The 19,208-nt window shown below is 35.6% G+C and overlaps 1 protein-coding gene across 1 annotated transcript in view; it reads right to left on the reverse strand.

Annotated features, from left to right (window-relative positions):
- The window catches only part of LOC118182581 (voltage-dependent calcium channel subunit alpha-2/delta-3-like), a 223,031-nt gene that overhangs the window by 42,099 nt on the left and 161,724 nt on the right, over positions 1–19,208 (reverse strand). The window contains exons 26-28 of the mRNA XM_085818633.1: positions 13,173–13,286; positions 2,623–2,735; positions 2,377–2,516 (exon numbers count right to left, since the gene is read on the reverse strand). Of these exons, the coding sequence (XP_085674759.1) occupies positions 2,377–2,516; positions 2,623–2,735; positions 13,173–13,286 (367 nt within the window). The remainder of the gene's footprint in view (positions 1–2,376; positions 2,517–2,622; positions 2,736–13,172; positions 13,287–19,208) is intronic.

Consider the following 19,208-nt stretch of genomic DNA (forward strand, 5'->3'; position numbering starts at 1 on the left):
CGATCATCGTTCGATCAAGTATCCGAGTTCAACAGAGGAAGGACAGTGGCCTACCGAGAGTGTGGATTATCTTTCAGGGAAATCGGCAGTTGTTTTAGAAGAAATCAAACAACTGTAATGCGGATATATGACCGTTTGATACAAGAGGGTACGACGGACTTATGTATTCGATCGCATCCACCTCAGTACACCATTTCACGTGATGACAGGAACATTGTGCACATGGCAGTGACTGATCGCTCAGTCACATCACGAACCATAGCACAGCACATTCAGTCTGTAATGCATCATCCAGTGTCTGAGCGTACCATTCGATGGTGTTTACAGCAGAGCAGTCTGTCAGCAAGACGTCGATTGCTTCTTCTACCCTTGACGCAGAACCACAGACGTCTCCACCGCCAATGGTGCAATGAAAGAAGGATGTCGACGGCAGAATGGAATGAAATTGTCTTTACTGATGAACCATGCTTCTGTCTGCAATACCACGATGGTCAGATTTGAGTCTGGAGACACTGTGGAGAGAGGATGCTGAACAGTTGCGTTATGCACCGCCACACTGGTCCTGCACCGGTATTATGGTATGGGGCGATATTGGATATCCCTCTCGCATTTCTCTAGTACGCATTGCCGGTACTTTAAACAGCCAGTGCTACATCTCCGAGGTGTTGGAGCCAGTTGCCCTTCCTTACCTTCAGGGCTTGCCCACAGCCATATTTCAACAGGATAATGTGTGACCACATGTGGCACACATTGTCCAAGGGTTCTTCATCAATCGCCAGATTGAATTGCTTCCCTGGCCGGCACGCTCTCCGAATCCTTCGCCGATAGAAAACATGTGGTCCATGGTTGCTGAACGATTGACCCAGATTACATCCCAAGCTGCCACACCAGATCAACTTTGGCAATGTGTGGAAGCTGCTTGGTCTGCTGTACTCCAAGAACACATCCAAAGTCTCTTTGAATCAATGCTGAGACATGTGACAGCGGTGATCTCCAACAATGGCAGCTACTCTGGCGACTGATTCTGGAAGGAACCACACTTCAAAGAAGTCTATAAATTTAATCATTTGATACTTGGTCAACATGCTATCTACTAAATAAATTTTGTTGTGATATCTCTTGTCTTTCTCGGTGTGTCAATTTGGGTGGCCAGCAGTGTACATTGGCCACAGCGTATAGCAGATACTAGCTAAGCATATGCTAAAAGGAGCAAGATCTATCGTACGGTTCTAAATATGAAAATATACTATCAACAGTGAAGGAAGTGACAAAGATATTACTGAGATGGAAAAAAAATTCAGTTGAGAATTTAGAGAAAATTTTTGATTTGGCAATGACAGGACAGGAAAAAAAAAAAAAAAAGCTTTGCAGCTGAACAAGAAATTATATAAAGTATATAAAGTAATTAAACTTATATGGAAATAAATGTTTAATAAAGCAAACAAGTAAACACTGAGCTCTTTTGGTAAAGTTTGATTCCCTTATCATAAACGCTTTATTGTTTCACATTTTTAATTTTAAAATTTCTATATGTTATCTTACTAGATTTAAATGATGATTTTTTAGTCCAATGGTGGGCACTTGCCCATTCAACACTGACCACTCCTTAAGATCAAAAGTGGTAACCATTTAATTGGGAGGCACCTTCTAATAGGCAGCCACCATTGCCTTCTATGAAGGGATTCAAACCCGGGCCCTTTGATACCGCAGTAAGCTTACCACTATACCGTCTCGACGGCAAATTGATGAACTAAAATCCAGAAAATTAAGAAATTTGGAATCAACGAAGTGCCAATGAGTCCAAATCTCAAACTTTGTACTGTATATGAAAAATTAGAGAAAAAAATAAATAAATAAATAAATAAAAAATAAAAATATAACCTTTTTTTTTTTTTTTTTAAACATTAGTCTAGCACACCTGATAATCTTGAGTTAATTTGGAATTTTTTAATTCATAATTTTAAATCAGATAGAAAAGTTAAAATGCTCCTATAACTGCATTAAAATGTAGTAAAGGTTATTTCCATATTTCAGGTTAAAGATCGCTTTTGAAATATTATAGAAATACAATTACGGATCTATTAACAGTTATAGTGTTTTTGCATAATTTATACATTTACAGCTGGGGCCATTTACATATAAATTCAATGTTATAAACTAAATTATATTCAATGTCAATAGAACTATCTCAGTCAAGTAGACAAATAATATAGCAAATTTGTTACATATATAACATCTATAGGAATTAAATTTATTTTAACATTAATATATAATTTAAAATAAAATTTATAAGCAGAAAAGAGTTTATTCCATTAAATACTTTTCTCTTTTTTTAAAAGTAAGAAACAGATTAACAGCTTTTAGATTTGATCATACTTTGGATGTCGTATTTAAAAATGAATCAGCAAATATTGAATGTTGAAACTGTAATCCAACTACAGCAGCAGGGGCTTTCTTCTTTCCAGTTCCGAGAAATATGGCTCGACTCCCAGTTACCACGCTATTTTTACGACTACCTGCATTGAAAGATTAATATTATTGCAGCACATATTAGTAAACTTTATTACTGTGATTAAAACTAAAGAAAAATTACATAAAGTTGTTTAATGATTTGAGTCTCACCAGCATCATGTGGCACTGAATAGACAAAAGCAGAGCTATTGATGTTGTAGAAATCTACAGCCCTTTTATAAAATTCTTCTTCTGTAGCTCTCGTATGCAACTGAAAAACTGGTCTGCAAAAAAGAAAAAAATGTCTGCTTTCAGTGCACATTATATTATAAATTTTCAGTAATAAATCTTGTGATATATCTTCACAAAATCAGGGTTTAATTTCTAAGATTAGAAGTGCCGGAGCCCTATGGAAGACTGCCAGCAAAGAGGAACAAGAGTAAATAAATAAATAAAATGACTATTAAACTCATTAATAATTTTAATATGAAATAGTTAATTATTATCAAATTAATTAATAGCTATCTAATTAATGTTTATAAATTGTTATTTAATCAATAATTATTATATAAATAATTAATTATTATTTATTGAAATAAATAATTAAAATTAAATAAAATGTAAAAAGATAAATTGAAATTTAATACGCGATTTTTAATATAATTTTATTGTTAAAATAAAATTTTCAAGATAAAATTTCTACTGAAATTGCTATTCAATTACATAAAAGAAGTGGGGGAGAGGGAAGTTCTTTTATCATCACAAAAATTAAATACTCTTAAAGTATAGCTAATGAAAATTCCAGGGCGAAACAGAATGAGGGTATGAGTGGGTGGAAACAAAAAAATGAGGGGAATTTCGGTGAGAGAGAATGTTCTCTTTAACTGCTGCTCTCTGCTGATATAATTATAGCCATCAAGCAGATGTGTGTCAGGGGTAAAATGAGTCCTAAATCTGACTCCTAAGGATGAATGTAAAGTTGCTGGTTATGCTTTTTCTCCATTAGTGGATACTATGGGGGGGGAAGACGATGTATAGGACGTGCTTGAGCAGTTTAACTCAGTATTTCACGCTTATTGTACTTGCTGTCACTTAACGCACATTTAAGAACACAAATTTTCCTTCCTGCGAGGATAACTAACTGTATGCATCAATAGCAATACACTAGATACGATAGCATGGTGAGAAATTTAGGTGTTCCTAAACAAACTCCCCCAAATTTATTGCTTTTCTTAAAGAGAAAGTTTTCGCATGTGAGTGAGGAGACTTTACTTGAACGTCTCATGTTCTCGTGAGTTCGTATTTCTAGGGAAATGAGTATTGTAAGGTCTGCTTATTTATAAAACAAAACGCTAGGAATTCTAAATTTTTTTACCTTTAAATTGTGGTTCAGTTTTATAAAAAGAAGTAACGGAGCTCATCTTATTTAGGGCTTCAGTGTGCTCTGGCTAAAATTGCAATTTATCTTTAAAATTGAGAAGCACTGGCGCAATTTAAGCACTGCACAAAATGAAGGTAAACTCATAGGATTTATATACTACTTTTATTTGAAAGAATATTTTTCTTATAAAAATGACACATATTTCAAAAACAAATAAAAAAAAAATTGTTACTCAAGATTATGATGTGACATTGCGTGATATTGTGAACACCTGTACAAATATCTCTGAGGATAATTCCAGCATTCTGTTATATTTCTTTTGAAAAAGGATAAATTTGATTAACCTTTTATCGGACTTGTCCATTCAATTTATTACAAATCCATATGCACGCAACACTTTTTGTTGTTGGGAGCAGTGGTGTAAATATGGGTACGCAAGGAATGCCGTCGCATAGGGGCCTGAAGGCTCAGGGGTCCTGGGATGTCCTGCTGAATTACATTTGTATGTTCTCAAACAAAACTTATCATCAAATGTTGGTGATGAAAATTGTAATGATATTAGTGTACAGCATTCATAATACTTTTAAAATGACTCAATAAAATTACCATAATATTCTAAATATTTTTATATGTGTGTACATAACTATCTGTGTTATATCGTAAAAACATTTTATCTGTACAGCTTTTTTCCAAAGTAAATTGTAGAAATTTCAGAAATTTAGCAGTATCTCAATATGGCTCTTCCTTTCAATTCTATTCCTATACAAAAATGCAGCCAACACTGGAAGCAGTTTTAGTTGAACTATTTTAAGTCATTGAGAATTTTTCATCTTCGCATTTTAAAGCCTTGATTTTGGTGATTACTTCAAATGACTTTAGATCTCTTATATTCACAGCATGCATATGAAATTTGTTAATGATTTGAAGCATTCATCAATGTTTACTTGCAATATATTAAGAATTGGGAGACTTATATGAGTTCCCTGATAATTAGTTATGTTGACTTATGTTTTTTATTTAAAATTAACAAAAATCAATTCTGCAGGTATGTGAATAATTTATTTTGAAGATCATGAATTGAAATGGCAGCAGGTGATACCATGAGTGAAGATTTTCTTTGGACGATGAAATAAGATGAAAAAATCTTTGGATGATGACATAAGACGACAAAAATGCAACTGAAAGCTATTATGCAGCATAGTACCTAAAAATCATGATTCATGTATTAAATCTATTGCTGACATGATAAAAGAGGTGAAAGACAAAGCTAAAAAGGATTTCTACAATAAATTAAATTTAAAGATTTATCTAACTGTAGTTAAAAATTTGAAAAATATTAAACCTAAGGACACAAGATAAATCAGTTTACTTTTAAATGCCTTACCAGATTTGGAAATTTTTGGAACAATACTTTAAGCTTAAAAGTTACTTCCAGAATTTGAAATTCTTTTTGACATAATCGAAAGTTCAAGCCTACTTTCATAAAATTGCTCTAACAGTCTGCAAAAAATAATAAGCCAGATCCAATTCGAAGATTAAGGAACAACGTAATCTGCAACATTAACTGAAATAGATATTTAGATAATTTTAGCTCAGCTTATACCGTCCGTTATACATTAAACGAGCATGCGTAAACGTATTACGCGTAAAGGTATTCTGCGCATGCGCAGAAAGTTTGTTGCTTTTAAGTCCTGATTACAGATCATTCCGGATTAAGGACGTCCGGATTAAAGACTTTTGACTGTATTACAAAAAAATAATCCCAAAAATCCTTGCATATAAAAACGGATCAGTGACGGATCCCTTATCTACCATACTTGAGACGCCACTTGTCAACCTCTTCACATTCTCAAGTGGCAACAATTGAAATAATCGGAATTTATAATAATGCTTTCGTTGGAAAGAACATCTCTACAAACAACACATTCAGGTTTTGGACAATTTTCTTCTGATTGTGGCCAAAGGACAAAACCATGTTTCAAATAATGTGATATAGTGCCTTATAAAGCTTTTTCGGTAGATTGTGGACTATAATCACTTTCATCTGTATTTGAAGGGGTGGACGACGTACCTGGTTTCGGAGAATTCTTTATTTGCACAAAATTTAGTAATGGGCCTTTCGTTTCCTTCTTACTCATCCTGGTTATTGATTTTTAATCTATCTAAACTTAAAGAAATAGTAGTTATAGCACAGTATTAAATTCAGTGGTTTTTTTAAAAACTTACGCTGATGTACAGTTTTCAGTTGTCCAAGCGTGCAGAAGAATGTAAGCAAGATAAAAAGTGAAACCTAACCTAAGACGCTTTAAACACTAGGATAGATATTCAGCGTTCAAGTAATCAGTGATACTCAAAGCAGACAGGGGCACACTAACTGGTGTACTAAGTGTACGGCACGGCAATTTATGAAAGGCGATTAGGTACATAGTTGCCAGTTTGTTATATTTTTTGTCATTGATCATATTACTTTCTAAACTAGTAAACTATTGTTATTGTAATGTAGGTGCTGTTGTAATGTCAGTTGTCGGCCGATGACAGTTTGGTTTTGGACAGATAGCAGGATATTTTGAGGACTGGCAAATATTTCTTGCGGACCAGCGGTTGAGAAACACTGCTCTAGGGTACGCCATGAAATCTGAGGAACCCCAGCAAGCAACTCATAGAGATCATCACCTAATCAGAGCTGCTTAAGTCCAGTGTTTAAAGCAACTGCTTGTCTAGATTATTTATCCAGGCAAATCAATAGTTTGATACGGGAAAGGCGTGAGAAGAAACTAACTATAAAGTGTTGAAATTGCGGTACTGAGGGCACACTTCCGAAGGAAATGCAGATCACCCCACAGCACGGAAAATAAGACAATTTAAGCAGACAAATCAATTCCTTGAAACGGAGCAGGAGTGACAAGAAAGCATCCCTAAAGTGCTGGAACTTTAGGGATGGTTTCTTGTCCCTAAAGTGCTGGAACTGCGTTGGTGAAGGCCAGATATGGAGAAACTGCAGAACACCCCAAGGCACGGAAAATAAGACCATTTTCCAGCAACGGTGGAGGAAACAAATTAGTAGCTACCTCGCAGAGTGGAATTTGAACGATAATGAAAAACCGCATTTTAAAGCGCTCAAGATTTCTGCAGTGAGTGGCAACAGTAATGTACGATTCCTAAATGGGTATATCGATGGAGTTCCTTGCAATATGACCATCAGCACAGGAGCCAATATTACTATCATTCGGTAAGATTTAGCTCAGCAACTTAAAGATAAACTCATTTGGACACCAACTTGCGTTACTCTTCAGACTGTGTCTGGTGATAAAACCGCAGATGGGAAGTTAAATATAAATATCACATTTGAAAGTGACGCCTACCATAACATGGTATATGTGGCAGATATTAAAGATCCTTGCATACTTGGATTGCACTTTCTAAGGAAATACAATTTTTCCTTGGATTTCAAAAACAATAAACTCCTTTCAGCATTTCAGGGCATAATTACCCATCATCAGAAAGGATCCTCACCTGGAAATGCCAATGTCTTGTCTAGAAGGTTCAGAAAGAAAGCTGACGATATCATACTATGGTCGAAGAGAAACACGAGCTGCTGAGTCCGGTCGCACGACAAATAACAACATCAACACTGGCTGATCAAGACCCATGAGTGACAAAGCAGACAGGAAAGACCAGTTGGAAGGTGGCGACATTAAACACATAATTGACTTAATGAATTCTTCAAACAGAAAACCTACCTGGCAGAACATTTCGATCTATAGTCCCACGACAAAAAAGTACGATGCTCTCTGGGACTCACACCATATTCGAAATGGTGACTTGTGCCAGAAATTAAAATCGGATGATGGAAATGCTTTCCGATGGCAGCTGATACTTCCAAGATCCCGGACGTCCATAAAGAACTACATAGCAGCTCTACAGGAGGCCACTTTGGAATAATGAAGACCTTGCAGAGAGTTCGTGAGCGCTTTTACTGGAAAAATGCAAAGGATGACGTGCAAAAGTGGTGCCAATCTTATGATGCCTGTGCAGGTCGGAAAGGACCGAGGAAATGCAGCTGAGGCAAGCTGCAACGTTACAACGTAGGTGCGCCTTTTGAACGTATCGCTTTTGACATCTTGAGACCTCTGCCACGAACAGTTGATGGCAACAAATATATACTTGTTGTCATTGATTACTTCACCAAGTGGTCTGAATAATGAAGACTTTGCAGAGAGCGCTTCTACTGGAGTAATGCAAAAGTGGTGTCGATCTTGCAATGCCTGTGCAGGTCCGAAAAGACTGAAGAAATGTAACTGAGGCAAGTTGCAACGTTACAATGTAGGAGCACTTCTTGAACGTATCGCCTGTTTCATCCTAGGACCCTTGCCACGAACTGCTGATGGTAACAAAGACATTCTCATTGTCATAGATTACTCACCATGTGGCCTGTATCTTATTCCTGATCAAGAGGCTATCAGGGTAGTAGAGGTAATGATACAGTATTGAATTCCCAGGTCCGGAGTGTCTCTTCAGTTACATTTCAATCAAGGAAGAAATTTTCCATCGCCTGTAATTAAAGAACTGTGCAAGCTTACTTGGTGTGGACAACACTCAAATGACACCTTTACATCCTCAGTCAGACACCATGGTAGAGAGGTTTAATCGAACCATCCTTAACAACCTCTCATTGGTGGTTTCCAGAAACCAACAGGACTGGGACAAGAAGTTACCTCTGTTTTTACTGGCTTACTGTAGTGCTGTCCGCAAGACTACTGGCTATTTCCCATCTCAGATGATCTTTGGTCGTGTCCTTCATCTGCCTTGTGATCTCTTGTTTGGTCACCTTCTGGATGTGACTTCATCGTCTGATGAATACATCAAAGATCTAAAGGCCCGGTTTGAAGTGATGCATAATTTTCCACAAGAGCAAGTCAACTTGGCGACGGAGAAGACGAAGACCCGATACGACACCACAACTACTGGACATTGATTCAAAGGAGACAAGGTGTGGTCAGAGTCTATAGCTAGGGTTTTCAGCGCCCAGGGACAACTGAAGATTTTGCACCCCCTACTGCTTGCCAAAGATGGAAAACATTTAATTCTAAAATGTCGTAACATCAGTTTGGCGCCCCTTGGATTCTGCGCCCGAGAACAGATGCCCCCCTCTAGCTATGCCCCTGGGTGTGTCGTGGAATCCAACTCGATAGGAAGGACTCAGTCCTAAACTACGGTCACCGTGGGATGGTCCTTACGCAGTCCTAAATATGCTGAATGATGTCGTAGTTTGGATCCGTAAATAATTGAATTCTAAGCCTAAAGTCGTTCATTACGACAGGCTAGGTTCATTACTATGGCCATACTACATAGTGTATATAATGCAAATAATCTAAGACCATAATCCTATTTGTTTCTAAATTTGTGCACTCATTTGTTGATTTAGTATTTGATTTGTTTTAAGTTATTTATTGCAATTACTGTTTATTGTTTATGTTATTATACTGTAATGTTTATTATTGCATTGATGTCTTAGCTTTAAGTATGGCTTCCTGTCCAGAGATTCCACTGCATTGAACATGCAGTCCTTAGGAAGGGGGCAGTGTTACGAATTTATATTTAGGTAGCTAATTTTAGTAGAATTATAATTCCCTGTGCAATGCAGTGCAAGACAAATTTTAAGAGAAAGCTATGTCGGAAAAGTAAAAATAGAAAAGCATGTGCATCTAACATTAAGTAAATGAATATCTCGATAATTTGCATTGAAATTGAATAAATGTAATTGACAACTATGTTAGCTGTAACAGTATTTCTACACTCTGTTTGCTTTCCAGAGATCTCTAGAAGCATAAATTAGTAGAAAGCGCGGCCGGTTGAAAACTATTTAAGGCCGAAGAAAGAGCATCTCAGTTCAGTTGCTTAGTTACTGTTGCTGGGAGTTATTATTTCTGCGTCAATTAAGAAATCGGAGCTAGCTTTCTCTTTAGATATGCTGCACATTGCATTGTATTTTAACGTTTTCAGTAATTTGAAGTATAACTACTGCTGATACTGCGTGACATTGTGAACACTTGTATGAATATCTCCGAGGAAAATTCCAGCATTCTGTTATATTTCTTTTGATAAGGATAAAGTTTATTAACCTTTTATCGGACTTGTGCATTCAATCTATTACGAACTCGTAAGCACTCAGTTATATAAATTACTACAAACACAAATTAAAAAAATTTCATGATATACTGAACCTTCTTTATTTTTTTAAATTATTTTTTTTTATTTTTAAATCTTTTTTTTTTTTTTTCTTGTTTCCAACATTATTTTTTGCTGATCCTGATTCAGCTGACTTTTTAATATGATTTGATTGAAATAAAAGAAAACATAAATGTCTTTATAACATTTTTGCTTTTTTTTGTTTGACTGAAGGATAATGCAGTGCTTTGAAAAGCAGAGCAATTTTTCTTTACTTTTAATTCTAGATAGAAAATAGCATTTTGCAAAAAATTGAAATCTAATGCATAAAAAATAAACCGTCAACTTAGCAGGATGTTGTATAATAAAATAATAGTTTATTTTTAATACAACTGACTTCCAAATCAAATAAAAGTTACTAAAGAAAATAAAAGTTTTATAAATCATTTAATTAATTCAGTAAATGCAAACTGGATCTATCAATAACATTTCTTTCTCAATCAAATACAAACTGGATGTATCAATTACATTTTCTTTCTTAATCAAATACAAACTGGATCTATCAATTACATTTTCTTTCTCAATCAAATACATTTGAAGTTAAAATTAAGGAGATTCATTGTACCCTCCAGTTAGACTTGAGATGCATCACAAATGTACATTATTAGTCATTTCTAGCACATTTCTAGTACATTTTTATGTTTGAAATGTACTTTCTTTTGTAATCTTACATAATTTTAAGTGTAGACGTTTGATATTCAAGTTAGCAACAAATAAAATGATTATTTTTGTAATTTTAGAGCAAAAATCTTTCTTATTGATTTGGATTTTCTAACATGAATTAACTTTCTTATTGATTTGGATTTTCTAACATGCTTCTTATTCATTAAACTATCCAGAATTTGGCATTTCCTCAGTTTTCCAGATAGTCGAGCCTTTACTGTACATGCTTTATATACGTCTGTATGCTATATTATACAATACAAAATTTTATGTACGAGGGTAAGTTGAAAAATAAGTTTCCCCTGTCGACTGTGGTCAGAGTTGTGTATGAAAGTCAAAAAATAGAATGAGACATTAAAGATATGACATACCTTTATTTTATTATTCTTGTACGAGTACGTTGAGACATTTGTCATATCGCTTGATAAGCTTCAAAAAGTCCTCCAAGAAAAATTCACGCTTTGCATATGGAAGAAGCGTTGAACGGCTATGGGCGAAAGGCGACACAGCAGGAAAATGCGCAAGTCACCGATACACCATTGGGTAGAGGTCGCTGCAAATCAAGCAGATGGTGCTGTTGCAGTGCCTGCGCAAAGCGGAGACCAGCCTCTCATTTGAGCCCCGGTAGGTATGGAGAGAAGGTGCGTTTTGAATTCGTGGTCAAAGGAGGAAGTGAGAGCGGTTATCCGCTATGAATGGGCACGTGGAGTATCAGGAACAGAAATTCATAACCGCCTCGTGGAAGTCTATGGTCCAGGTGTGATGTCGAAGCAAATGGTGCAGAGATGGTGTCGCACATTCAGTGATGGACGTCAGCAAGTGGAGGACATACCGAGAGCTGGACGGACGCGCATGGCCACTACAGATGCAAATGTCAGGAAGGTGGATGACATGATTAGAGTGAACCGGCGTATCACCATCAATGAAGTAGCGGAAGAAGTTGGAATCTCACATGAGCGAGCTCAAAACATCATCCACGACTTTCTTCGATAGAGAAAAGTGTCAACACGATGGGTGCCCCGACAATTGACCTCAACACACAAGGAACAACGCATGGGGGTCAGCCTGGAACATCTCGTGCGTTACCACGAAGATGGCAATGACTTTCCGTTTCGGATTGTGACGGGGGATGAAACGTGGGTCCACCATTTCACGTCAGAATCGAAGGCCGCATCTATGGAGTGGAAACATCCGTCATCACCTGTCCGAAAGAAGTTCAAGACAACTCCCTCTGCAGGTAAAGTGCTCCTCACAGTTTTCTGAGACGCCCAAGGAGTTTTGTTGCTGGACTTTTTGGAGGTTGGAACCATCAATGCTACGCACTACCGTGACACCCTGTCGAAATTGAAAGAGGCGATTCGGAAAAAGCGGCCTGGCCTTCTCACATCTGGCGTTCTGCTGTTGGATGACAATGCCAGACCACATTCGGCGACGGCAACGCAAAACCATATTGCAACTCTTGGTTGGGAGCGCCTACACCATCTGCAATACAGTCCTGATCTCTCACCAAGCAACTTCCATCTGTTTCCGGCTTTGAAGGAAAATCTCAGGGGAAGGCGCTTTGGAAGCAATACTGAAGTGAAACAAACCGTTCAACGCTTCTTCCATATGCAAAGCCCTGATTTTTTCCTGGAGGGCTTTTTGAAGCTTGTCAAGCGATATGACAAATGTCTCAATGTACTTGGTACCTATGTGGAAAAACAAAGGTATGTCATATCTTTAATGTCTCATTCTATTTCTTGACTTTCATACACAACTCTGACCACAGTCGACAGGGGAAACTTATTTTTCAACTTACCCTCGTATATTGCAATTTTCCAATGATAAATTATAATAATAAAAATTAGATGATTTATATTGCATTCAACAGTTTTCTGACATTTTGGTAAAAATGTAAAGTACTAGACAGCTTGAAGCTCTTTTTAATACCTCAATTTGCAGACAATATTCAGATTTTTTTTAATTCCCCCAAACCAGGATCAATCCACAGGCTTAGCCTTTCTTTTCCTTTATATAGTTCAAAATTCTGAAGCAATTTATCCTTATTTATAGTAATTTAAGGCTTACTAATCCTTGCATGACGAAGTAATTCAAGGAAAATTTGAATCCATTACAGTGCAAATCAGATTAGAGAAGAAACAGCATCTGAAGCAAAACAATATTAGTCAAATCATTATTTATATTGTTATCCCTAAAATCACCATAATTTTAATCACAGATCACTAGAAAAATTTTCTGCAGTTTCACTCCCATTATAAAAATTGTAAAAGTATTTATGTAGACTTAATACAACTTTTTATAGTGGAATGTTCTAAAACTCTGAATCCGAATTTGGAAGTTTCCAAACTTATTAAAGAGAATTAATCTAATGTCAATTTTGTGGACAAAATTATTGTTCTAAAAATTAAATTAAAATTAATGACGGGATTTCATTCATGCAAGAACTTACTTATCAGTTCCATTATACTTTTCATTTTCTTGCCGATGCTCATTAAATCGCATGAAACCACTGCGAGTTGCAACAAATGTATGTGTTATTCCAAACATCTTCCCAAATTTGTCTCTGAAAAAAATCCCCGTCTAATGCTATAAGAAAGTGTTTTCTTTAAAACATTAATACATATATTTTTTTTTAAACTGAAAACATTTAAAATTAAAGGTATATGTTTCCTCCAATTGATATAAATATGGAATAAAATGAAATCAAAAAGTACATTGCAAACATTCTGATAAACATAATTCACATACTTCAGAAAATAGGATAACTAATGCTTTTTAGACATTATTAAAAATTTATTGCAAAAACTTAACTTTCTTTAAAAATCAATGCATGCATTGATTATAGCTAAAAATCAAAGGAATTCTACGTTTAGCAGATATTGAGAGAAAAACATGGACTTCGAAAATTTGAGAAAGTTTACTACACCATAAAGATACTTCATAACAATTAAAATAAATCTTAAAAAAATTTTTTTATTCGTCATTATATACTAATGGAAATTTCAATGCTTATTTTGTGAACTATGCAAGAACTATGCAACAAAGCACTCGACAATTTTAGTGTATCATTGCATTATAACAGAAAGATATAACATAACCAATGGTAATAGATAAAGAAAGATTCATTTAAAGCTTAGAAATTTTTGATAGGCTTGGAATTCATGACAAGTAATATGTCTATTTTATAATCTAGTTCACTGCACTCAGTTCCTTAGTCCATTTGAGTGGTACTGAACTATTTAAATTCCATTAAATCACAAATCAAGAAGATACAGCTCCACTCCAAAGTATAACTTAAACTTGTCTCAATGAAGACACCTAACACATAGGATTAACAGTGTAATTGCTAAAACCAAGCATATTCTCCCTAGTCACCTTACTAGCCAATAGCTAACAAGGGCCGGCACCAGAGCATGTGTAACAGGTGCAGCTGCACCGAATAGTAGAATTTAGGAGCGGCAGGGGCGTAGCTAGAGGAGGGCAAGGGGGGCATCTGTCCCCGGGCGCAGAATCCAAGGGGCGTTAAACTGATGTTACGACATTTTAGAATTAAATGTTTTCCATCCTTGGCAAGCAGTAGGGGGCGCGAAATCTTCAGTTGTCCCTGGGCACTGAAAACCCTAGCTACGACTCTGAGGAGCGGCAAAATTTGTAAAATTTAGATTATCACTAGACTGCAGAATTTGGGAATCACAGTGATTGCACTGAGTAGCGAAAAGCCTAGTACCGTCATTGAGGCTAATGACATTTCTTTCCCTGCAGCTTTATAAGGACAATTACACAGCATTTGTGCCATCTTGATTTGAGATTTAATGCAATTTGTATAGCACATTAGTGAGTTAACCATTATGGTGTATTAGGAAATAATGAAGCGAAAATGGGCTGCCGATTTGAATTAAATACATATTAAGAAGAGCAAGCACACAAGGATATAAAGTTTATCGCGATCTTAATTTTTCATAACAACATTAAGTACAATAGCTTCCAAAAGGTAAGCATGCAACAGTAAAATCACCAAAAGTTGGAAAAGTAAAGCCTTGATTAACATCGTTACGAATTTTGTACATATGTAAATAATTTTAGTGGAATTATATGTGAAGTTTTTGTATTTTTTGTATAATGTAACATGAAAATCTAAAGAAGCAAAGCTTTGCCAGAAAAGTAAGAATATAAGCGCATGTCTATTTAACATTGAGTTAATGACTATCTCGCTAAACTGGCGAGTCGCCAGTTTAGCGATTCAATATTCTGTATTCAATATTCCACTATGAATATTTAAAAAGCGGATAAATCATAACAGTCGAGGTCTACTCTTCAAAACTGCAAAGAGTTTTAGTTGCAGTGCATCAGAAGCAGCCAGCACTGGTAACAGAAAATAACTGTTCTTTCTTCATGAGGGGGGAAGACCAGACCCTCAAGCTGCGTTCACACTGGCGCGGCAACGCGTTCGCGCGTAAAGTGTTAACCAAAGAGGGGATCATAACACTGGGTTGGGAAGTTCTGCCTCAGCCAGCCAGCCACCCCATTCCCCAGACATCTTCCCATCTGACTATAGCCTATTTTTGGCCATGGTAGTTACTAAGTAACTGCGGGAACAACAGTTCCGAAAACGTAAAATGTCAAAAAAGCTGTATCACAATTTTTGGACGCCCTCAAAAAAGGATATTTTTGAAAAGGGCATTATAAGCTTGCGTCTCATTGGCAACATGTAACTGAAGCCAATGGTGATTATTTCAAAGAAAGAATTGGTGTTTAAGATTTTCGTGCGCCGTTTTTGTAGAGTGACGAAAAGAGCACGAACTTTTTTGGTTACCTGATAGAAATCTCTCGTCGTCCGGAAGAAATAGTTTGAAGTGTCATTAGTGATTGTATTCTGTGATGAGCTGTAGGACTATTTTTTAGGAAAGTTCCATAGCTGTGAAGTGCTTTTTCAAATAAAATAATTTTTTTTCAAGCTATTATCAATTCTTCGTGCACTGAATCTACGAACCCGTATGCATGCTACAATATCAAATTGCAAATGAAGGTAGAACACGCATTTATATATTGTATGCATAAAAAAAAAATAAAGTACTATATATAAAGATGAAAATAGTATTTAATTTCTGTAAATTTGTAAAGTGTATGTTAATTTTTCTAACAGTTATTTTTTTAGTTAAAAGTTACTTTCCCATCTTCCTGAATTTCAGCTTACAGGTTCTGGCCAGAACGTATTTTCAGAATCGCGTTTGAATGCAAATGAGGAGAAGTATTTAACTGTGAAGGTCTACTGACTTTGCCAGAGGGAGAGCCAGTGATTCTGACTAGCGTGCGTTCGTCTTTTTGGCTATACTCTCTCTAAAGCTATTTCTATGATCGGCCGTATTTTAGGCCCTTGATAGCTTCGCCGTTAAATAGTGTTAAGGGGTCAACTCTGTTAGAATCTTGATAGCTTCGGCTATATCTTTTTAGTTAGATTAGTTAAATTTTAGTTCTTTGTTTCCTGAGTTCAAGTCCGAGTGGAGGTTTTATTGTAATTCCAAGAAAGGAGTCATCTGTTAAACTTTATTTGGAATAATAAAGGGTAATTAAACCCTTCTCACGTTTTGTTCTCCGTCTCAAGAACTCAAGCAATTATTCACTTATCAGTTCTTAAGGTTCCTCATTTAAACTGTAACTTAAAGGTACACAGGTTGGAATCTTACAAATTATACGATGATATCTCATTTGTGCCATTAACAAACTGATTTTAAAGCTAAAAACAAACAAACAAAACTTACATTAATAAGGAAGTGACCACCCAAGACCTTCACACAAATTTTACAGTTATTGCCCACGCTTTGAATGCGGTGATTAATAGTCATATCTACTAGGGCAGTTTCGAACTGTCTTAGACTGAATGGAAGAGGTAAACGTGCCCAAGGGCATCCTACAAACTTTCAATGGGATTAAGGTTGCGGGAATATGGCAGCCACTCCTTATGAGAAATACACTCCTTCTCTATGTACTGATTAATGATGTTGGCTGAACGAGGATAAGAAATAAGGAAGGAATCAGGACTAATCGCAGCACAGTTTTATAAGGTATTTCTCCCACACATTTCTTCCACAGCCTTCGTGGTGTAACGGTAGCACGCTAGGCCGATATTCCAGAGGTCCGTGGTTCGATTCCCGGCGAAGGCGGTTGCATATTTTTTTATCTTGTCTGCTTCCAATTAACCTAATGACTCTACAGTTTCACAGTGGAGTATATGATTTTAACCCAATCCCACACAATCCCCAATACAGCTATCTCAGAACCATCTTTATAAATATGCAGCTGGGTGCAATATCCCATTGAGATTCCAAGCCACACTATGATGCTGCCACCTCTGAACGTTTAATGTTTGATGATGTTGTGAGGCTCATTCCGTGTGCCTTGTTCTCTCAGACCCTTGCACACTTATCAACTGATTCTAGGGCAGATCTGGACTCACACATGAACAGAACATTGCGCCAATCTGAGAAGCTGACGATAACCCTTTAAATTTACCCCTCTAGACCCAGCCGTTAGTGGAACAAAAACGCTTGGTACTATGGTGCACAGTTTCTTCATGTGAAGATTTCAGTGGCAGATATTGTCTCACCAACTAATGTTGAAACCATGGATTTAACAGTTGTTAGCGTCTGATTCTGCTAAGTAGCTATAGAAATATTCTAATCGTCAGAATGGTCAGAACCTTCGGCCAATCAGCACAGGTCTCCGGACAACTGCGATTCGTTTTGTTTGTTTTTTTATTTGAGAAATTATTGAATAATCAATGCCAAAGAAAAGAGTGATATCTTTTAAAAACTACCAAAAACACTGGCAGAAGCTCGTATATTTGGGGTTGATTACTACCCGTAGTAAAGCTACCGCTTTCACGTCTTTTTTTTCTAACTTTATTAAGAAGTTCTTTTTTGCGGAAAACTTTCACAAACATTTTCACAAGTCTTATAATGGAAAAACAGGTGTTAGTAATCAAATAATTATTTAAAGTGTTAATTTACTAAGTACTTGTTTCTAACTAAACAAACATCAGATTAAAAGGAAAACATTTCAGGAAATGAAAGAACGAAAAGGGTAAGTGTACCTGCAGTGGGAATGTACAATAGAGGGTCACAAAGTTTTCAAGGTTGAAAAATACGAGTTACTTGTTGCTAAGTCATTTACATATTCCCAATTTTTGTTAACGACTTGAATAATGTAAAAAAGCAATATATATTTTTAAGAAGCTATTAAATTGATTTAGATGAAAATACATAGAGATGACTCATATTAAATAACTGAAATATAAGAGAGTAATAGCTGGCTGTTTGACACCTTTATTTATTACATTACAAAAGCAGTGTTTCACTAGACTGCTAATTTGTGAATTGGAAGAATATTTTTTAGAAGTGATAGAGCAAAGGAACTTTTTTGATTCATACTTGCTATTTTCACCAAGAAATAAATTTTCATTCATAATTTTTTTCCTGTGAAAATATATGTCATATTTCTATTTAATTGTATTTTTAATAATTTGTACATAAAGAAATAAAATTAATATTTAATTAATTCTGAAGGAAAGCCCACTGCTGGATCATTATTTTTCATACTATTCTAGAAGCGAGTTACCTGGTCGATGACTAAAACAATTTGAAATGAATATTAATTTTGAGTACAACACTTAATTTTTTAATTTATGTTCTAATAAGTCTTCTTATATAAATCATTCAGCTTATAACAAAAAAAAAAAAAAAAAAAAAAAAAAAGGGGGGGGCTACATGTTTAATAAATTAATGACCCATTACTAAGATAACACAGTTGGTGGCTATGTTCATTATAATTCACTATATGATTACAGTGAAAGAAAGCAACAAAATTATGTAAAAGGAAATTTTGAAAAGAGCAAAAACAGCATTTGAGAAAGATAACAATTTAGTAGCTATATAATAAAATATTACCAGAACAATTTTGCAAAAGAAACCAAAAGGAGTAAAAGTAACGACACAAAAGACTAAGAATTTTATTTTAAATAGATCAAGAAAATAGCCATGTTCTAGCAATCAAAACCAAAGACTGACTTTTCCTGTTTCAAAGAAAACACTTAAAGATAGTGTAGCTAAAAAGGTAAAAGAATGACAAATTATTTTCTTAGAACAGATTTTTTTTTTTTTTAGGAAGAAAATTATTTGAAACTTTTTTTCTGCTATTCTGACATTAAAATGCAGACAGGCCAAAATTCAACTACATCCAGACAAGGAGAGTCATAAAAAGTGTAAGAATTGGTTTCTAGAGGTTGTTATTACATATTTAAAATAGAATGTCTCATGTATCCCCCCCCAGAGAATTCTCCGATGTAACGAGACTGCTTTTTTTTATAAATACCAAGCCACAGAAAGATTATTCTAAAAGAAGATTGGGAGGAAAATACATACCATTATAAAACTTGATACAATCTCCTCATAATTGTTTACACTTTTTTAATAAACAGGAGTACATGTAA

Source organism: Stegodyphus dumicola, chromosome 6, assembly GCF_044657685.1.
Source record: "Stegodyphus dumicola isolate Sdum_Otavi_A_Nest chromosome 6, ASM4465768v1".
NCBI classification, from domain to species: Eukaryota; Metazoa; Arthropoda; class Arachnida; order Araneae; family Eresidae; genus Stegodyphus; species Stegodyphus dumicola.